At 35.8% G+C, this 15,963-nt stretch overlaps 3 protein-coding genes across 3 annotated transcripts; 1 reads left to right on the top strand and 2 right to left on the bottom strand.

Annotated features, from left to right (window-relative positions):
* The first annotated feature begins 396 nt into the window (after window positions 1-396).
* LOC113359969 (basic 7S globulin 2-like) lies at window positions 397-1,719 on the top strand. Its single transcript, XM_026603524.1, has one exon. The coding sequence runs from the start codon at window positions 397-399 to the stop codon at window positions 1,717-1,719; it is 1,323 nt and encodes a 440-aa protein (XP_026459309.1).
* Window positions 1,720-11,645: 9,926 nt separating this feature from the next.
* LOC113359968 lies at window positions 11,646-12,790 on the bottom strand. The gene is made up of 2 exons (XM_026603523.1): window positions 12,224-12,790; window positions 11,646-12,149 (listed from the first exon to the last, which is right to left on the bottom strand). The coding sequence occupies exons 1-2, from the start codon at window positions 12,788-12,790 to the stop codon at window positions 11,646-11,648; spliced, it is 1,071 nt and encodes a 356-aa protein (XP_026459308.1).
* A 426-nt stretch (window positions 12,791-13,216) lies between these two features.
* Window positions 13,217-15,557, bottom strand: LOC113359966. Its single transcript, XM_026603522.1, has 2 exons — window positions 13,832-15,557; window positions 13,217-13,635 (listed from the first exon to the last, which is right to left on the bottom strand). Exons 1-2 carry the CDS (start codon window positions 15,555-15,557, stop codon window positions 13,217-13,219), a joined length of 2,145 nt encoding a protein of 714 aa, XP_026459307.1.
* Window positions 15,558-15,963: the final 406 nt, after the last annotated feature.

The following is a 15,963-nucleotide window of genomic DNA, read 5'->3' as shown; positions in this document are numbered from 1 at the left end:
AGATCGGACAACTTTGTCCGATAAACTCGAATCTTGTTTGTTCACGCTTTAGCTTTGGCCTTCGTGTCTCATATGAAACACCGTTTCCGTATACTATTCTGAAAAGCATCTGTCTCAATCCGGCCAATATATGCCACGGCCTTATATTTTTTTGTGCATGAAAAGCGGTTTCCAGAACCATTATCTGAAAGCTACACACAACATAAAATCCAACACTCTTGTCCGAAAATCCTACTCTCCCGACACCTTGTTACACTACTTTCCAAATGCTCTTGTCACTTAACCTAACTGATGCATGCACTTTTATAAGCTTTATCTCTACCAAACCCTCACATATATAAACACCAACCCTGGCTAGCTATCACACAAACCAGCTCATAGCCAATCTTACAAACCATGTCTTCATCTTCTCTTCCTCATCTCCTCTTCTGCTTCTTGATCTTCTTCTCAAGTACTAATACTGTTTTCTCACTTCCGGTACCGCTTCTTACTCCGATAGAAAAAGACCATCCTAGTCTTCAACACACAACCACAATTCACCATGGTACTCCATTTACGCCAACTAAATTACTTATCGACTTGAGTTCTTCCTTTAGTTGGATTCACTATAATACTACAAACTTCACCTCTAATTCCCACAACCCAATTCCTTGCGATTCCCCACTTTGCAAATCTCTTGGTTCCTTGGCATGTTCTAACCAAACCTGTTCACTCTTCCCCGAAAACCCGTTAACCCGGAGAGCTACTATAGCTGCCTCGGTCCAGGACTTAGTGGCTTTGCCAAGTACCGACGGTCGTAACCCGGGGCCGCACACTTCCGTGTCCGATTTCATTTTCGCCTCTTCTTCTCAACCACAACTTCTTCACGGATTGCCAGCGGATGTTAGTGGTGTTTTCGCACTTGGCCGGTCGGACTTATCGTTTCCGGCGCAGGTCAGCAGGGCTTTCTCTTTGCCTTACATATTTACGTTGTGTCTATCAAGCTCACCTTCTGCTCCAGGTGTTGGTTTTTTCGGTACTCGTGGACCTTTTATATTTCATCCGGAAATTGACCTTTCGAATTCACTTGTTTACACTCCGCTCATACTGAACCCCGTTAGTCATACCGTTATGACTTATCACAAGATCCCATCACCGGAGTATTACATCGGTGTAAGTTCCGTTAGGGTTAACGGAAAACCTGTGCTGATTAACGAGAAATTATTGACCATTGATGAGAACGGATATGGTGGGACCAAGATAAACAGTGTTGTACCGTACACCACAATGGAGAGTTCAATTTACAGAGCATTTACTAAAATGTTTATACAAGAAGCTGCTTTGATGAACCTTACTATGACAAAACCGGTGAGGCCTTATGGCGTTTGTTTCAAGTCGGATGTACTAGGGCATACAAGAGTGGGACCAGCTGTTCCTACCGTTGATTTTGTGATGCATCATGATAGAGTTTATTGGAGGTTTTTTGGTGGAAATTTGATGGTTAGGATTCCGGGTGATGATGCTAGTGATGATGGTGATGGTGGTAAATGGTGTTTAGGCTTCGTAGATGGCGGGATTAACGCAACAACCTCAGTTGTGATTGGTGCACATCAAATTGAGAATAATCTTATTCAGTTTGATCTAAGGCTGAGAAGGTTTGGATTTAGTTCTTCACTTATGACTAGGGAAACTACTTGTGCTAATTTTAATTTTACAATAAACCCTAAATTGAATTGGTAGAATATTTTGTGGTATGAATATGTTAAGACCTGTGTTACGAAGGTGTATCAGTTTTTTATTTATTACAAAATCGTTGGGCATATGAGCGAATAATTCAAATTATTCTGGACCCTAATACAAAGAGCCAATTTCTTGTTAGTTTGTATGAAATATGTTAAGACTTAAGACTCTAGTTAGAAAGTTGTATCCAATTTATTTACTGTAATAACATTGTTAGATGAGATATCCTAATTGCCAATAATTAACCTCTCAGTAGAGTGGTAGAACTTTTGGATGATAATGTTAATGATTATCATGGGTACTAATATTTTATCTGTCGAAGAGAAAAAAAATGTCTTACTTATTTGGACGACAACCTAATAATATAGTAGGTTTTACGCAGTCTTACACTATATATTAATAATTCATGATCCTAATTTTAAGACCTGATTGGATGACCTGTAAATCACAAATGATAATATTATGCGTCAACTAATAAGGGCTAGTAACTCAAACATAAAATCACTAAGGAATTTTACGTGGAAAAATCTATGACCTCTAAGGAAATATTCTAAGTTTGGAACTAATAAAACCCAATTAGTGAATCTAGCTTAGGCTCGACTCAAAATAACCTACACTGTCCCAGAATAATTTGGATGATTAAGAAAGCCATGAATATCAAATGCTGAAAGGAGATGGCACAAAGGTTTACGAGTTTCGGCAGAGCCTACGTCCACGGGGTGTTGAGTTTGGTTTTTCACTATGAGCAATGGAGGTTACACCATATCCTTTATCAATTTTATATTAGCGAGCATGACTAGAAGCATCTCAATCTAAGTTACACGTTCTCTCACCCGGGCCAACCTGCTTCTCAAGGTGCCAAGGTCTCTATTTATAGAATTTGCGGCGGATCATACTCGGTGCTTCAGCTCTTGCTCACATACTGATGCTCTCGCCTGTGATCAGTTCATACACTTGATGCCACACATACTTTACAACATGTATTTAACATTTAATGTTAAATGTAATATTCTCTCACTCGTCCAACAATTCCTTCGCTGTCTTGTCACTTATATGTCAGTTATCTCTATCTCAGCCGTCCATTTAAATTCTCCTCACAATTGGATAAAGTTATTGGGGAGTGGATCCTTTGTGACTCTGGTGTATCTAACCCCATTGTTACTCCGTCCGGATCATACTAAAGTGACCTTAATTAAACATGTCTAAAATAAAGAAAATCTTACTCATAATGATCTTTGGAATTCAGAGTTTTATATAATAGCTTAATACTTTAACAAATGATAGCTACTCAATATAAATGACATAGCTCGCCAAAAGAGTATTATGGTTTTACTTATGTTAAATCTGTCTAAGATCAACACGCATCTAACTTAGTTTTAGTACCTGAACGGATACCTCTCAGATCTACCTACATGCTAACATTACCATTTGAACAATCTTTGACAATATGTAGTAACTTTGTTCAGTTCTATATGAATCATTTTCACCACCTTCAACCCTACAAGCATGACCACCACCTTCAACCTCACCAACATAACCACCACCTCCAGCCTGACTAAAATAAGCTTCAGTTATATCAACACAACCAGCAAGACCAGCAACATCCTTATTAGGCTCATCCAAGCAAAATATCCTTGCAGCAACAATAGTATCATTGTTTACGAACTCTCTCATCAATAGGCCAGCATTTAAATACATATCAGTTTTTGGATGTCCACTTTTGATAGATACACACAATGCTCACAATGTTAGAATAATTGAAATTTTTCGAGTTAAACACCACCTTCCATCCTTAGATCGAAAATCATATGTTCAGCAATTTAACCTCCCATTTAGGTCATAAACAAGAAATACAGCTCTGTTCATCCCCAGTAGTCGGTCCATCATGTTACATTGATGGTTGTCATAAGTGCAATCAAATTAATAATTTTATTTCCACACAATTAACTGGTAATATAATGAAATTCAAGTTCGTTCCCATGAAGAGCAGTGAGTTTTAGTTCTCAAAGTGTCGCAAAGGGGGATTTGTTTTATATTTTTAAGCAAACTAAAATAATATAATTAAAAAGATTAAGTTGTAAGCAATAGAAAGAGAGATGATCGAGAAATATTTCTTCGTTACTATACCATCAGTGAGTTATTATACTTATTTACTCGTCGTTAATCATAGATTATAACCAACCATGGAATAACAGCTAGCTCAGTGTTACCACCTAAATTCCTTTTATCACTGGGTACGGAAGATCTCCAATACCAAATTATGTTCGTCTAAACCACCCAGTAGTAGTTCAGTCAAGGTGTAATTTGGATAAATGTTTTATCTTTTATGAATTTATCGGTTGATCCTAGTAGTTAGACTCTTAGCTCAAGGTCCACTTTCTAGTGTTGTTTGTACACACAATCGCTCTAAAGAATCCCTCTGCAAAGTCTCGTGTTCTCTACTTGTTTACAAGTTATTCGACAATGACTTATATCATAACTCAATACTAGCACTAGATTGAATCAACAAATCAATTTAGTTGTCCACCTAAATAATCTATCAATAAATCACAAATATTCGTTACAGTATAAACAAGTGATAATCATATGAAGAACTTCAAAGTAGATTAATATTAAAAAAACGGGGATCTAACAATCACACCCAATATTTTGCTTAGCAATATGTATGGACAAACTCCAACATACTTTTAAGAGAATCAACTAGACTGTCATACTCAATCTTAATAAAAGTATATCAAAGAGTTATATCTCTCTTTCTCAATTCAATACTTACTCAAGCAAATAGAAATCTGTCAGTCAAATTGAATACAAGAAAAATCACTTGAACGGTACCAAAGACCAATGTTCAAGGATCAATCAACAACCAAAGGTTGGATTTCCCAATTGATCGATTCAACGCACAACCTGTGATATTTCAATTATATATAAAATATAATGCGGAAAAGAAATAACACAGACACCAGAAGTTTTGTTAACGAAGAAACCGCAAATGCAGAAAAACCTCGGGACCTGGTCCAGATTGAACACACACTGTATTAAGCCGCTACAGACACTAGCCTACTACAAACTAACTTCGGACTGGATTGTATTTGAACCCCAATCAATGTCACAATGATCCAACGTACAGTTGCGCTCCTTACATCTCTGATCCCAGCAGGATACTATGCACTTGATTCCCTTAGCTGATCTCACCCACAACTAAGAGTTGCTACGACCAAAGTCGAAGACTTTAATAGACAAATCTGTATCACACAGAAAAGTCTACAGTAATAGATAAATTTGTCTCCCACAGAAATACCTACAAGTTTTTGTTCCGTGTTTTGATAAAATCAAGGTGAACAGGAACCAATTGATAAACCAGACTTATGTTCCCGAAGAACAGCCTAGTATTATCAATCACCTCACAATAAACTTAATTGACTAGCAAAACAAGTTATTGTGGAATCACAAACGATGAGACGAAGGTGTTTGTGACTACTTTTCTATCTTTCCTACCGGAGAAATTAATCTCAAGCCAATCTTACGATTGTACTCAAATACGATAGAAACAACAAGATCAGATCACACATACAGAGAAAATAGTTGGGTCTGGCTTCACAATCCCAATGAAGTTTTAAAGTCGTTAACCTACAGGATCTCGGTAGAAACCTAAGGTTAAAGGATAATCAACTCTAGCTAATACAACTATTATCACACAGGAGGTGTGGGGATTAGGTTTTCCAGTTGCTAGAGTTCTCCTTTATATAGTCTTTCAAATCAGGGTTTGCAATCAATGTTAGCTTAGTAACAAAGCATTCAATATTCACTGTTATATGAAAACCTGATTAGATTCAAGATAATATCTTTCAAATTTTAGATCGAATTTAGCTTGTTACACACAAATGAAATGCACATTTATTTAGGTTTGTGTAACCGTACCCAAACATGTACATTTAGTTGGTTCAACAGTAGTTAACCAAATGGTTAGCCATATGAGCACTTTCATATCAACCATATTCATCTTAACCATAACTAGTTCAAATGACTCAAGAGAACTAGTTAGAGAGTTTTTTAATTCCTTAGATCTCATAGAAGTATATAAGAGACAATCAAAGCAAAAACGATTTGATTCACTCGAATCACTTCATGAACTTTATAGCCACGGTTTGCAAGCATGCATTCCTTAGTTTATATTAGTTTAAGTTCACGAATAATCGTTTTTAGAAACTAACCCACTTAAGTACGCATACTGGTATGAGGACTTAAGTACCCGGAATAAGTTTGTTTTCAGTTCACAAACTTCAGCAGAAATTTACGGGATGTGAACTTCCAACAGTGCGCATACTGGTACGCGGACTTCAGTTCCGGTTTTCCTGAGCAGCAAAATACGCATACTTTGATTCAAGGAATAAGGACTTACACACGTATGAGTTATCACACAATGTTTATATCATTTCAAGGTTATATTCTAAACTCTCATTTAAACCATTGAAACATTCTTAGAGGACGTTATATAGTTGTTGTTCACAAGATATTTTTCGTCAATGCAGATTTTCAAGTAATTGAAACTAATATGACTTTCGTCACCAGTAAAGATGAACTTGGCCAAAGCGAAAGCTTACCAACACGTATTTCAATAAATAGATAAGCGAGATAAACTCGGCTCGAAATAGCAAATGTGTATAATCATAGTCTATATAGCAATACGACTTTTGTCTCAAGATAGGAGATAGAGTAGATAGACTTTTGAGTAATAGATAAGTTCAAGTCTCCACATACCTTTTAGTCGATGAAGTTCCACCAATTCCTTGAGTAGTTCTTCGTCTTTGTATGACGATCGCCATGGAATCTATAGCTCAACTACACTTTCTATCCTAGTCCGAGACTTAGCTAATAGTGGACTAGAAATCAAGATTTATAGTTTTGATCACTAACATTGACAAACGTGCTTGAGATAGCAACGCATGCGAGTTCGACCGAGCAATGCTCTAACAATCTCCTCCTTTGTCAATTTTAGTGACAAAACTATCAATACATATGGAATAAAAAACTAAATAAATAAACTTTTGTAGCTTCTCTTCCACATGCATGATCTCCTTGGTTCTTCAACATTACTCGAAATCTTCGTCACTTCCAAGTACTCCAGTGATTCCAAAGGTTGTAAGTTTAGCATCATCGTTGTTGAAAATCCGTAGCTATAACAATGAGAACACAAGAGCTCTCAATCATTGTTACAAAGTATCGTAGTATTATTACACAACATCAAAGTTCAATTGTATCACAACTTCGACAACAATACTATGGTGATATGTATCACTCCCCCTTAGTCAATACTCCATCTCACATGGAAACCACTCCCCCTTACATAATGATCCGAAAACCATATGTATTTGTAGTGTGAACTATACATTAATTCTCCCCCTTTTTGTCATTAAAATTGGCAAAGGTACAAAAACTAGTGGGATCCTAATGAAATTCCCATGGAGACATTTCATGACCAAAAGAAAGCACATATCAAATTTTTTTAGATGCCATCATATAGCCTAAGATAAATGCATTGGTCAAGGAGTTTATAAAGATACAAGATAACCCTTATAATATTCCACAGCCGCACTCCCCACAAAGATTTGGAAATTAAGCACAAGTTCAATTAAGAACTCTCTCCCACAAAATGTCATTCCCGAAAGAAAAACAAGAGCGACCTTACTTTCACAAGAAAATAATGATTTCTTTGGACATAACAAATCACATACGAATATGAATTTGAATCCAAAATACTCAATTAAATTAACCACAAGAAAACCCATGATTAATTTAATCGAAATTGCTCAGCATAAGAGAACTTATGGAGCCGCACAGTGTATACATAAAAATATGGATCATGGAAGGTCAATACTGCGGAATAGACAAGGATTCATTCTATTTTCCATCAATATTTGAACAATGACATATAATAGACATAATCCTTGTAAAAAAAAGTCCATCCCATCTTCCATCAATATTTGCATAATGACATACAATAGGCTTAAACTTATGTAATGTCAAAAGTCCATTCATTATTTTATCAATACTTGCATATCGACATGTGAAAGACTTAACTTTTGACAAAGTATGGGACAGTCATAGTTCACAGACGCAAACACACATATCCCATAACACATTGCAATCTATAAAACCATAAAGATTAATACTGCAAAAATCATCTTCCAAACAATTTTAGAATTTAACCAAATAAACCTAAAAAACAATGAAGATGAAAACGTTGGACATAGCTATGTGTAATCACAATAATGGCTATTCCAAACTCTAGTTATTCTTCCTAAAAACACAAGAATAAAATTCTCATAAGAAGATTTACTAGACATAATTAAAGTTCATTGAGAACCTCATACCTTTCAATGAATCCATCATAGAAGGTATTACTGATTTCCTTTACTCTCTCGACCGTAGACACTCCATGTTCGTGAGTTAGAACACTAACCTTACGGTCAATAACCCGAGCAAGCTGTCTAGCCTTGACACAGTCCATGATGAGTTTCTTTTGATTCCGTATCAGAATATTTTGATTAGCAAGGATTCTGGCCTGACCATCTAAGAGTTGATTTATTTGCAGTTGAAGAATTGCAAACTCGACCTTTGAATCGGTTCTGAAAACGAGTTAAATCCTTGACAGAATCATCAATCCAGGAGTTGTGATCCCTTCTTGCAAGCATCTTCTTTAGATTCAGCTCTTGAATCGACTCACGTCCTTGAGTGTCTTCCTCCATATCAAGATGCACAATCTCTTGAGATTTCGCAGAGTTCTCCATATAATTTATTGTTAGGGATGGAATAACACAACATAGAGTATATATATATATGTTTGTAAACAGGAGAAAGAAACTTTTGTTATGGAAACCCTATGAACTCACAAGAGGAGGACACGACGTTTGTGGACCGGCAACAATAAAAACACAACCAGCACAAAAAAAAATATTATACAACACACTTGAGTATTTCTCAATCATCATCCTTGCACCTCTCAAGCTAGAAACAAGGATAAGGATACCTGGAATCAGGTGGTAGAGTGGAGAAGTAATCCACTACGATCATTGAGGAAGGAGTTGTATACATCATCTGAATGTTTGACCTTTGTGTTTTTTCCTTTCTTCGGTTGACTTTCATCACAGGTGAGTAGGAACCAACCTTTTTAACATCTCCGTCAGAAGGATTTTTCTGAGGACAAAATCTAGGACCTCTTGAGCATCCATTTCCTAGACTTACCAGACTCATTCTTATAAACACAAGGAATGTGTTCATTAGTGCACAAGAACTTATACCATTAGGATGAACTTCTAACATGTGACGATTTCTAGAAGAGAGATCAATTTTATAAGGATTCTGGTATTCTGTGGGAATGAGATTCACTGTGGATGTCGTCAGACGATTCACTCAATTGATAGTAAAAAGAAGCAAATTATGGAGATTAGAGATTTGTTTCCTCCTAGCAAAACAATGAATAGCATAGTGATTCTTTTTCCCATAGAATGAACAGGTTCGTGGAGGAGAAACAATTACCGGAACCGGTTTTAAATTCATAGTTGTATTACAAGTTTGCAAGTCATGTAATCCTTTCTTGACAAAAACTTCTTTTGGAAAACATCTCTTCATTTTTTGTAATTCAGACTGAGAATTAACTGGTACAGAAGAATTTATCCTTAAAACAGAGTTTTCCTTTTCCAGGGATTTGGACTGTTCATGGCCTAGAATAAGGGATGCACTTAGTTTCTCTTTTTCGACACGAAGTATGTTTAGATATGATGAATGCGCCTCGATCAAACGTTTTTCTCTAATTGAATCTTCCTTGACAATATCCTCAAGAACACTAATCTTTTCACATTGTAGAGTAGTTTCTTGAATAAGTTTTTCGATATTGTTAGAGAAGGACTCAATGATATTATAGAGTTCCCGTTCTCGACCAAAAGACTTTTCAAATTCATCAAATAGTTGAGCATGATTCTGAAAATCAGTAGCTTCGGTAGAATTTTTTGAGATTGTTGTGAGCTCCATTTCAGCTTTTGCGATAGTGTCAAATGTCCCATTAGAGGGACTGATATCAGCATTTGATAGATCTACGTTTCTACCTCGGGATTCGGAAGAATCAGCTAAGGAGTAACCCTTTGAGGTGATCCCAAGACATTTGGCATATTTAAAAGCTTTGGAAGACATCTTGGCATGCGTTTATGCCAGAGATGAGATTCTGTCTACAGACTCAGATTGCTACAAACACATACTTGTAAGGTCTTTAAACGTGTTTGACTTCTCTGATATCAATTTAAAAAGTGGGGATCTAACAACCACACCCAGTATTTCGCTTAGCAATCTGTATGGACAAACTCCAATATACTTTTAAGAGAATCAACTAGACAGTCATACTCAATCTTAATAAAAGTATATCAAAGAGTTATATCTCTCTTTCTCGATTTTTTACTTACTCAAGCAAATAGAAATCTGCGAGTCTAATTGAATACAAGAGAAATCACTTGAACGGTACCAAAGACCAATGTTCAAGAATCAATCAACCAAAGGTTCGATTTCCAATTGATCGATTCAACGCACAACCTGTGATATTTCAATTATAATAAAATATAATGCGGAAAAGAAATAAAACAGACACCAGAAGTTTTGTTAATGAGGAAACCGCAAATGTAGAAAAACCCCGGGACCTAGTCCAGATTGAACACACATTGTATTAAGCCGCTACAGATACTAGCCTACTACAAACTAACTTCGGTCTGGACTATAGTTGAACCCCAATCAATCTCACACTGATCCAAGGTAAAGTTGCGCTCATTACGTCTATGATCCCAACAGGATACTATGACCCAAAATCGAAGACTTTAATAAACAAATCTGTATCACACAGAAAAGTCAACGGTAATAGATAAATCTGTCTCCCACATAAATACCTACAAGTTTTTGTTCCGTCTTTTGATAAATCAAGGTGAACAGGAACCAATTGATAAACCGGACTTATATACCCGAAGAACAACCTAGTATTATCAATCTCCTCACAATAAACTTAATCGACTAGCAAAACAAGTTATTGTGGAATCACAAACGATGAGACGAAGGTGTTTGTGACTACTTTTCTATCTTGGCTGTCGAAGAAATTAATCTCAAGCCAATCTCACGATTGTACTCAAATACGATAGAAACAACAAGATCATATCACACAACAACATAGAAAATAGTTGGGTATGGCTTCACAATCCCAATGAAGTCTTCAAGTCTTTAACCTACATGGTCTCGATAGAAACCTAAGATTAAAGGAGAATCGACTCTAGCTAATAAAACTGGTATCACACATGAGGTATGGGGATTAGGTTTACCAGTTTCTAGAGTATCCTTTATATGGTCTTTCAAATCAGGGGTTGCAATCAATGTTAGCTTAGTAACAAAACATTCAACATTCACTGATAGATGAAAACCTGATTAGATTCAAGCTAATATCTTTCTACTGTTAGATCGAATTTAGCTTGTTACACACAAATGAAATGCATGTTTATTTAGGTTTGTGTAACCGTACCCAAACATGTACATTTTGTTGGTTCAACAGTAGTTAACCAAATGGTCAGCCATATGAGCACTTTCATATCAACCATATTCATCTTAACCATAACTAGTTCAAATGATTCAAGAGAACTATTTAGAGAGTTGTTCAATTGCTTAGATCTCATAGAAGTATATAATATATAATCGAAGCAAAAACTATTTGATTTACTCGAATTAATTCATGAACTTTATAGCCACGGTTTACAAGTATGCATTCCTTAGTTTATATAAGTTTAAGTTTTATTTTTTTGCTTAATAATAATTGTATTGATTTCAAAAAGAGTTTACAAAAGATTGTTCACAAATAACAATACTCAGAAATATAAGATAACAATCAAGCTTCTTTACAAGAATTAACTAAACCTGTAATAACTAATATTAGGATTCTCCATGTTTGACATGAAAGGAGGTCTACTTAAGAAAATATTCTTTCCACCCCTAGGAAGAAGAGCCCCTCTCTTAGCAAGATCATCTGCAGAAAAATTAACTTCCCTATAGCTATGAATGAACTGACAGCTTATCAGCATTTCAGTTATTCTGTTCCATCTTGTCAGTACATACCAAGGGACTTTATTGAATGAAAAAGAAGTTATAGCTGCTTTGGAATCAGATCTAATACAAATCTTCAAGAAACCCTTGCTAATAGCCCATTCACATGCATTGATTATTGCATACACCTCTGCCATGAAATTTGTTGTAATGCCCATTCCCCCTGCAACAGCAATTAAGACAGTGCCATATGAATCTCTCCCAACAAAACCATATCCAGCCTCTCCTGGGTTATTCCTTGCTGCACCATCACAACATAATAAGATTTGATCTCCAAAATTTCCTGTATCTTGACATGCTTCACTCTCCTGCATTTCATTCCAAAAAATTTTAAAATTTGTAAATCCTCCATAGTGTTCCACATACAACCATTCATTCTAACTTCATATTCTTTTGTGCACTGCGATATCCTGAGCTTTAGTTCTTTAGCATTTGGTTGTATATCATCAAAAACTGCTCTGTTTCTTAGGAAGCATATTTTCTTCATAGTTATGAAGGCATCAGTCTTCCAGATCTCCTTAATTGCAGGGCTTTTGGAATATGCTAAGCTGAGTATCTCATCAATTGATATAGGATTAAAGAAAGAGAACATACCTCCCAGCCATTGCCAAATTCTCTCACTGAAGTTGCAATACCACAAAATATGTTCTGTATTTTCTTCAGCCATTTTGCAAAAGGAGCATCTTGAAGCTAAATTGAGACCCTTTCTCCTCATGTTTTCATCTGTGCTCCATACACCTCTTAGGATTTTCCACAAATTACTTGAAATACTTGGATGAAAAGTTTTTTTCCAAATTTTCTTTGACCAATATTTTTCAGGGAATTTTTTCCCTATGCAGTTCATAGCAGATGCAACTGTGAATTCACCTGTCTTTGACCAAATCCATATTTTCCTGTCTTTCTTGCCATCCACTACTGGTAGCTCATTTATATCCACCAACTGTGCCATTTCAGCAGGAATAACCCATTCCTTGTCTCATAAAAGGTGTTTCACCTTAATATTTGGATTTTGTAGCATGAAAGTATTTTCACAGAAGAGTGTTTTTAGTGGCTCACTTGATAACCAAATGTCATTCCATACAGATATGTTTTCACCATTTCCAATCAACCATCTTGAATTGTTAAAAATCTCATCCATCACCCATTTCATTTCATGCCATATAGAAGACTTCTTATAATAATTTATCCATAAGCCATTTTTATCTTTAAATTTAGCTTGAAAGAACATTGACCATTCCTCATCACCATTCTTCATTTTCCAAGACAATTTCATGAGGAGTGATTTGTTAATGTCTTCTAGGCTTCTCAGTCCCAGTCCCCCTTCTGAGTATGGAGCATTAACCTCTTCCCATTTGACTGTTAGCAGCTTCTTCTTTTATGGGTCTCCAGACCAAAGAAAATTTCTAATAATTCTGTCACATTCAGTAAGAACTTTTCTAGGCCATTTATATACAGACATATTGTATATTGGCATGCTGCACAAGACATGTTTCACTAAAATAAGCATTTCTTGAAAAGATAACATCCTTCCCATCCATCCTGGAATCTTGCTCTGAATCTGATCTACACAACCCCATACATGACTTGATTTAATTTTCCCTGGGACAAGATTCACAGTTAAGTATTTGTCTGGGAAATGTGACAGAAACATACCACATAAGCTAGCAATCTGCATCTTTCTATTATCAGAAGTACCCCCCACAAAGCACTTATTCTTCTCCAAACTTACAATCAGACCAGATGAGACTTGATAATCCTTCAAGATCTTCAGCATCTTCTCAATATTCCTTTTATCTGCATTACAGAACAAAAAAATGTCATCTGCAAAGAATATGTGAGTTGGTTGTATACCATTCATGTTTACCATTAGCACTAATTTTCTTTCTGTAACTAGTAAATATATTTTTCTACTTAGAATTCTTGTGCAATCACAAATAAAATAGGTGATAAGGGGTCACCTTGCTTCAGCCCTCTGTCAATAGAGAAAAACCTGCAGGACCTCCATTCACCATCACTGAAATCCTGGTGGATTGAAATAACACAGTAAGCCATTGAATGAGTTGATATGAAAAGCCAAAAGTGATCATATCGTGAAATAAAAAATCCCAACTGATGGAATCATATGCTTGTGTTATATCCAGCTTTAACCCAACATTTCCTCCTCTTCTAGTTGTCTGCATTTCATTTATAAGCTCAGATGCTAGCACTATTTGATGTTGAATATTTCTCCCCTTAATGAAAGCACCTTGCTGAGGGGAAACTACCTTCTCCACCACACATCCCATTCTGGTAGTAATTATTTTAGTTATTACTTTAAAACAGAAATTACTTAAACCAATGAGCCTAAATTGATTGGCCTTCTTGGACCCTTGAACTTTTGGAATAAGAGTAAGGAAGTTTTCGTTCATTCCTTTAGGTATAAATTTTCTGCTCCAACAATATTGGATTGCTTCAATGAAATCCTTCTCAATTATATGCCATGCACTTCTGTAAAACCAACCAGAAAAGCCATTTGGGCCAGGGGCACTATCTGGATCCATCTCAAAAACTGCTGATTTAATCTCTTCATTACTTGGAGTAGCATTAAGCATCATATTATCCTTAGCTGTTATAACCATGGGGATGTTTGCAAAAATATTCTCAGCAAATGTGACATCTTGCTTTTTGAATTTGTTTTCAAAATACTCCACCAAATTCTTTGAAATTTCTTGTTGTGTGGATACAATACTTCCATCTAAGCTTTCTAGCTCTGTAATTGCATTATGAGCCTGTCTTATCTTTATAGAAGTATGAAAGAAATTGGAGTTTGAAGCACCCTCCTTTAACCACTGAACTCTGGATTTTTGTTGAGCTATTTCTTTATTTCTTTGCTCTAGAATTTCCTGTTTGCCTCTAGTTGTGACCAGTTTGTTCAATAATTCAATATTATCTGGTACCCTGTCAGAATTTAGAGCTGCTTGTTCTACTTCTTTTTCTGCATTCAGTAACTGAACTCTCACATCACCAAAAATGTTCAAATTCCAGTCATTTATGATTTGCTTCAAATGTTTAAGTTTATTTAAAAATATGAAAGCAGGATTTCCAAATACTTCAACTTCCCAAGTATCTTGTATTAACTTCAAAAAATCAGGGTGACTGAGCCATACTCTCAATGCTCTGAAAGGAACATTTGCAGTCTTTGGTATGACTGTATTTGCACCCAAAAGGTTACTATGATCTGAGGTTCCACTTGTACCCACTTTATAACTCCAACCAGGATATTTTTCTAACCATTTTGTATTAAAAACTGCTCTATCCAGGTTACAAACAATTCTCTTGGAGCCTGCTCTATTATTACACCAGGAGAACTCAATCCCAGTTTTAAATGCTTGCATTAAACCACAAGCATGAAGGCAATTATGAAATTCATTCATGGATATGGTTAAAGGATTTCTCCCCCCATGTTTCTCCTCAGCACACATAATTGTATTAAAGTCACCTATAACCATCCATGGTTTATTATAAGTACTTAAAAACTCTAATTCCTCCCAAAGCTCTCTTCTATCTATAGTTAAGCATGCAATATGCACATCTGTTACTAAAGATCCTCCAACATCCACAGTGATAGCTTGAGCAGAAATAGATACTACTGAAGGTGTTGTGATATTTGAGCTCCAAAACATCCAAATATTACCTTTCTTATTTGAAGTTGAATTATGTATTAACTTGTAATGCATATTAGGTAGATTTAAACTCTTTCAAAAACTTGAAGTTACTCTTACCTTTGGTTCAGCAATAAAAACTAAAGAAGGACAAAAAGATTGGACCAAACTTCTGAGTTTATCTTTGGCTCTAGGTCTCCTCAAGCCTCTGATATTCCAATAGATTACTCTCATTTAGAAAAATGAGTTTGAGAAGCACTACTTCTCAGAGTCCCAAATTTACTACCAACAATATTCATATTTGCAGCCTGCTTCCTTGTAGTGACTTTACCCACTGTATTCTTTTGCTTTACATCATTCTTCTCAATTGGCTTTGCAAATTCAGGAGATATCACTTTCACCACAGAATTTATTGAAGGAGAACTAGTCACAGCCTGAATCACTTGCTCAAATGATAAAGTAGGAAATTCAATAACAGATT

The sequence above is a fragment of the Papaver somniferum genome, chromosome 3 (assembly GCF_003573695.1).
Source record: "Papaver somniferum cultivar HN1 chromosome 3, ASM357369v1, whole genome shotgun sequence".
In the NCBI taxonomy this organism is placed as follows: domain Eukaryota; kingdom Viridiplantae; phylum Streptophyta; class Magnoliopsida; order Ranunculales; family Papaveraceae; genus Papaver; species Papaver somniferum.
This window is presented reverse-complemented; position numbering and strand designations above follow the sequence as displayed.

Excerpts from the sequence above, each read along its gene's own strand:
- LOC113359969 (XM_026603524.1), top strand. The coding sequence starts at position 397 with ATGTCTTCATCTTCTCTTCCTCATCTCCTCTTCTGCTTCTTGATCTTC.
- LOC113359966 (XM_026603522.1), bottom strand. The coding sequence starts at position 15,557 with ATGCATTACAAGTTAATACATAATTCAACTTCAAATAAGAAAGGTAAT. Across the intron at positions 13,636-13,831 it reads GGTGAATGGAGGTCCTGCAG|ATAAAAGGAATATTGAGAAG; the intron begins GTTTTTCTCTAT and ends TCTGTAATGCAG.
- LOC113359968 (XM_026603523.1), bottom strand. The coding sequence starts at position 12,790 with ATGGCACAGTTGGTGGATATAAATGAGCTACCAGTAGTGGATGGCAAG. Across the intron at positions 12,150-12,223 it reads AGTGCACAAAAGAATATGAA|GAGAGTGAAGCATGTCAAGA; the intron begins GTTAGAATGAAT and ends AATGAAATGCAG.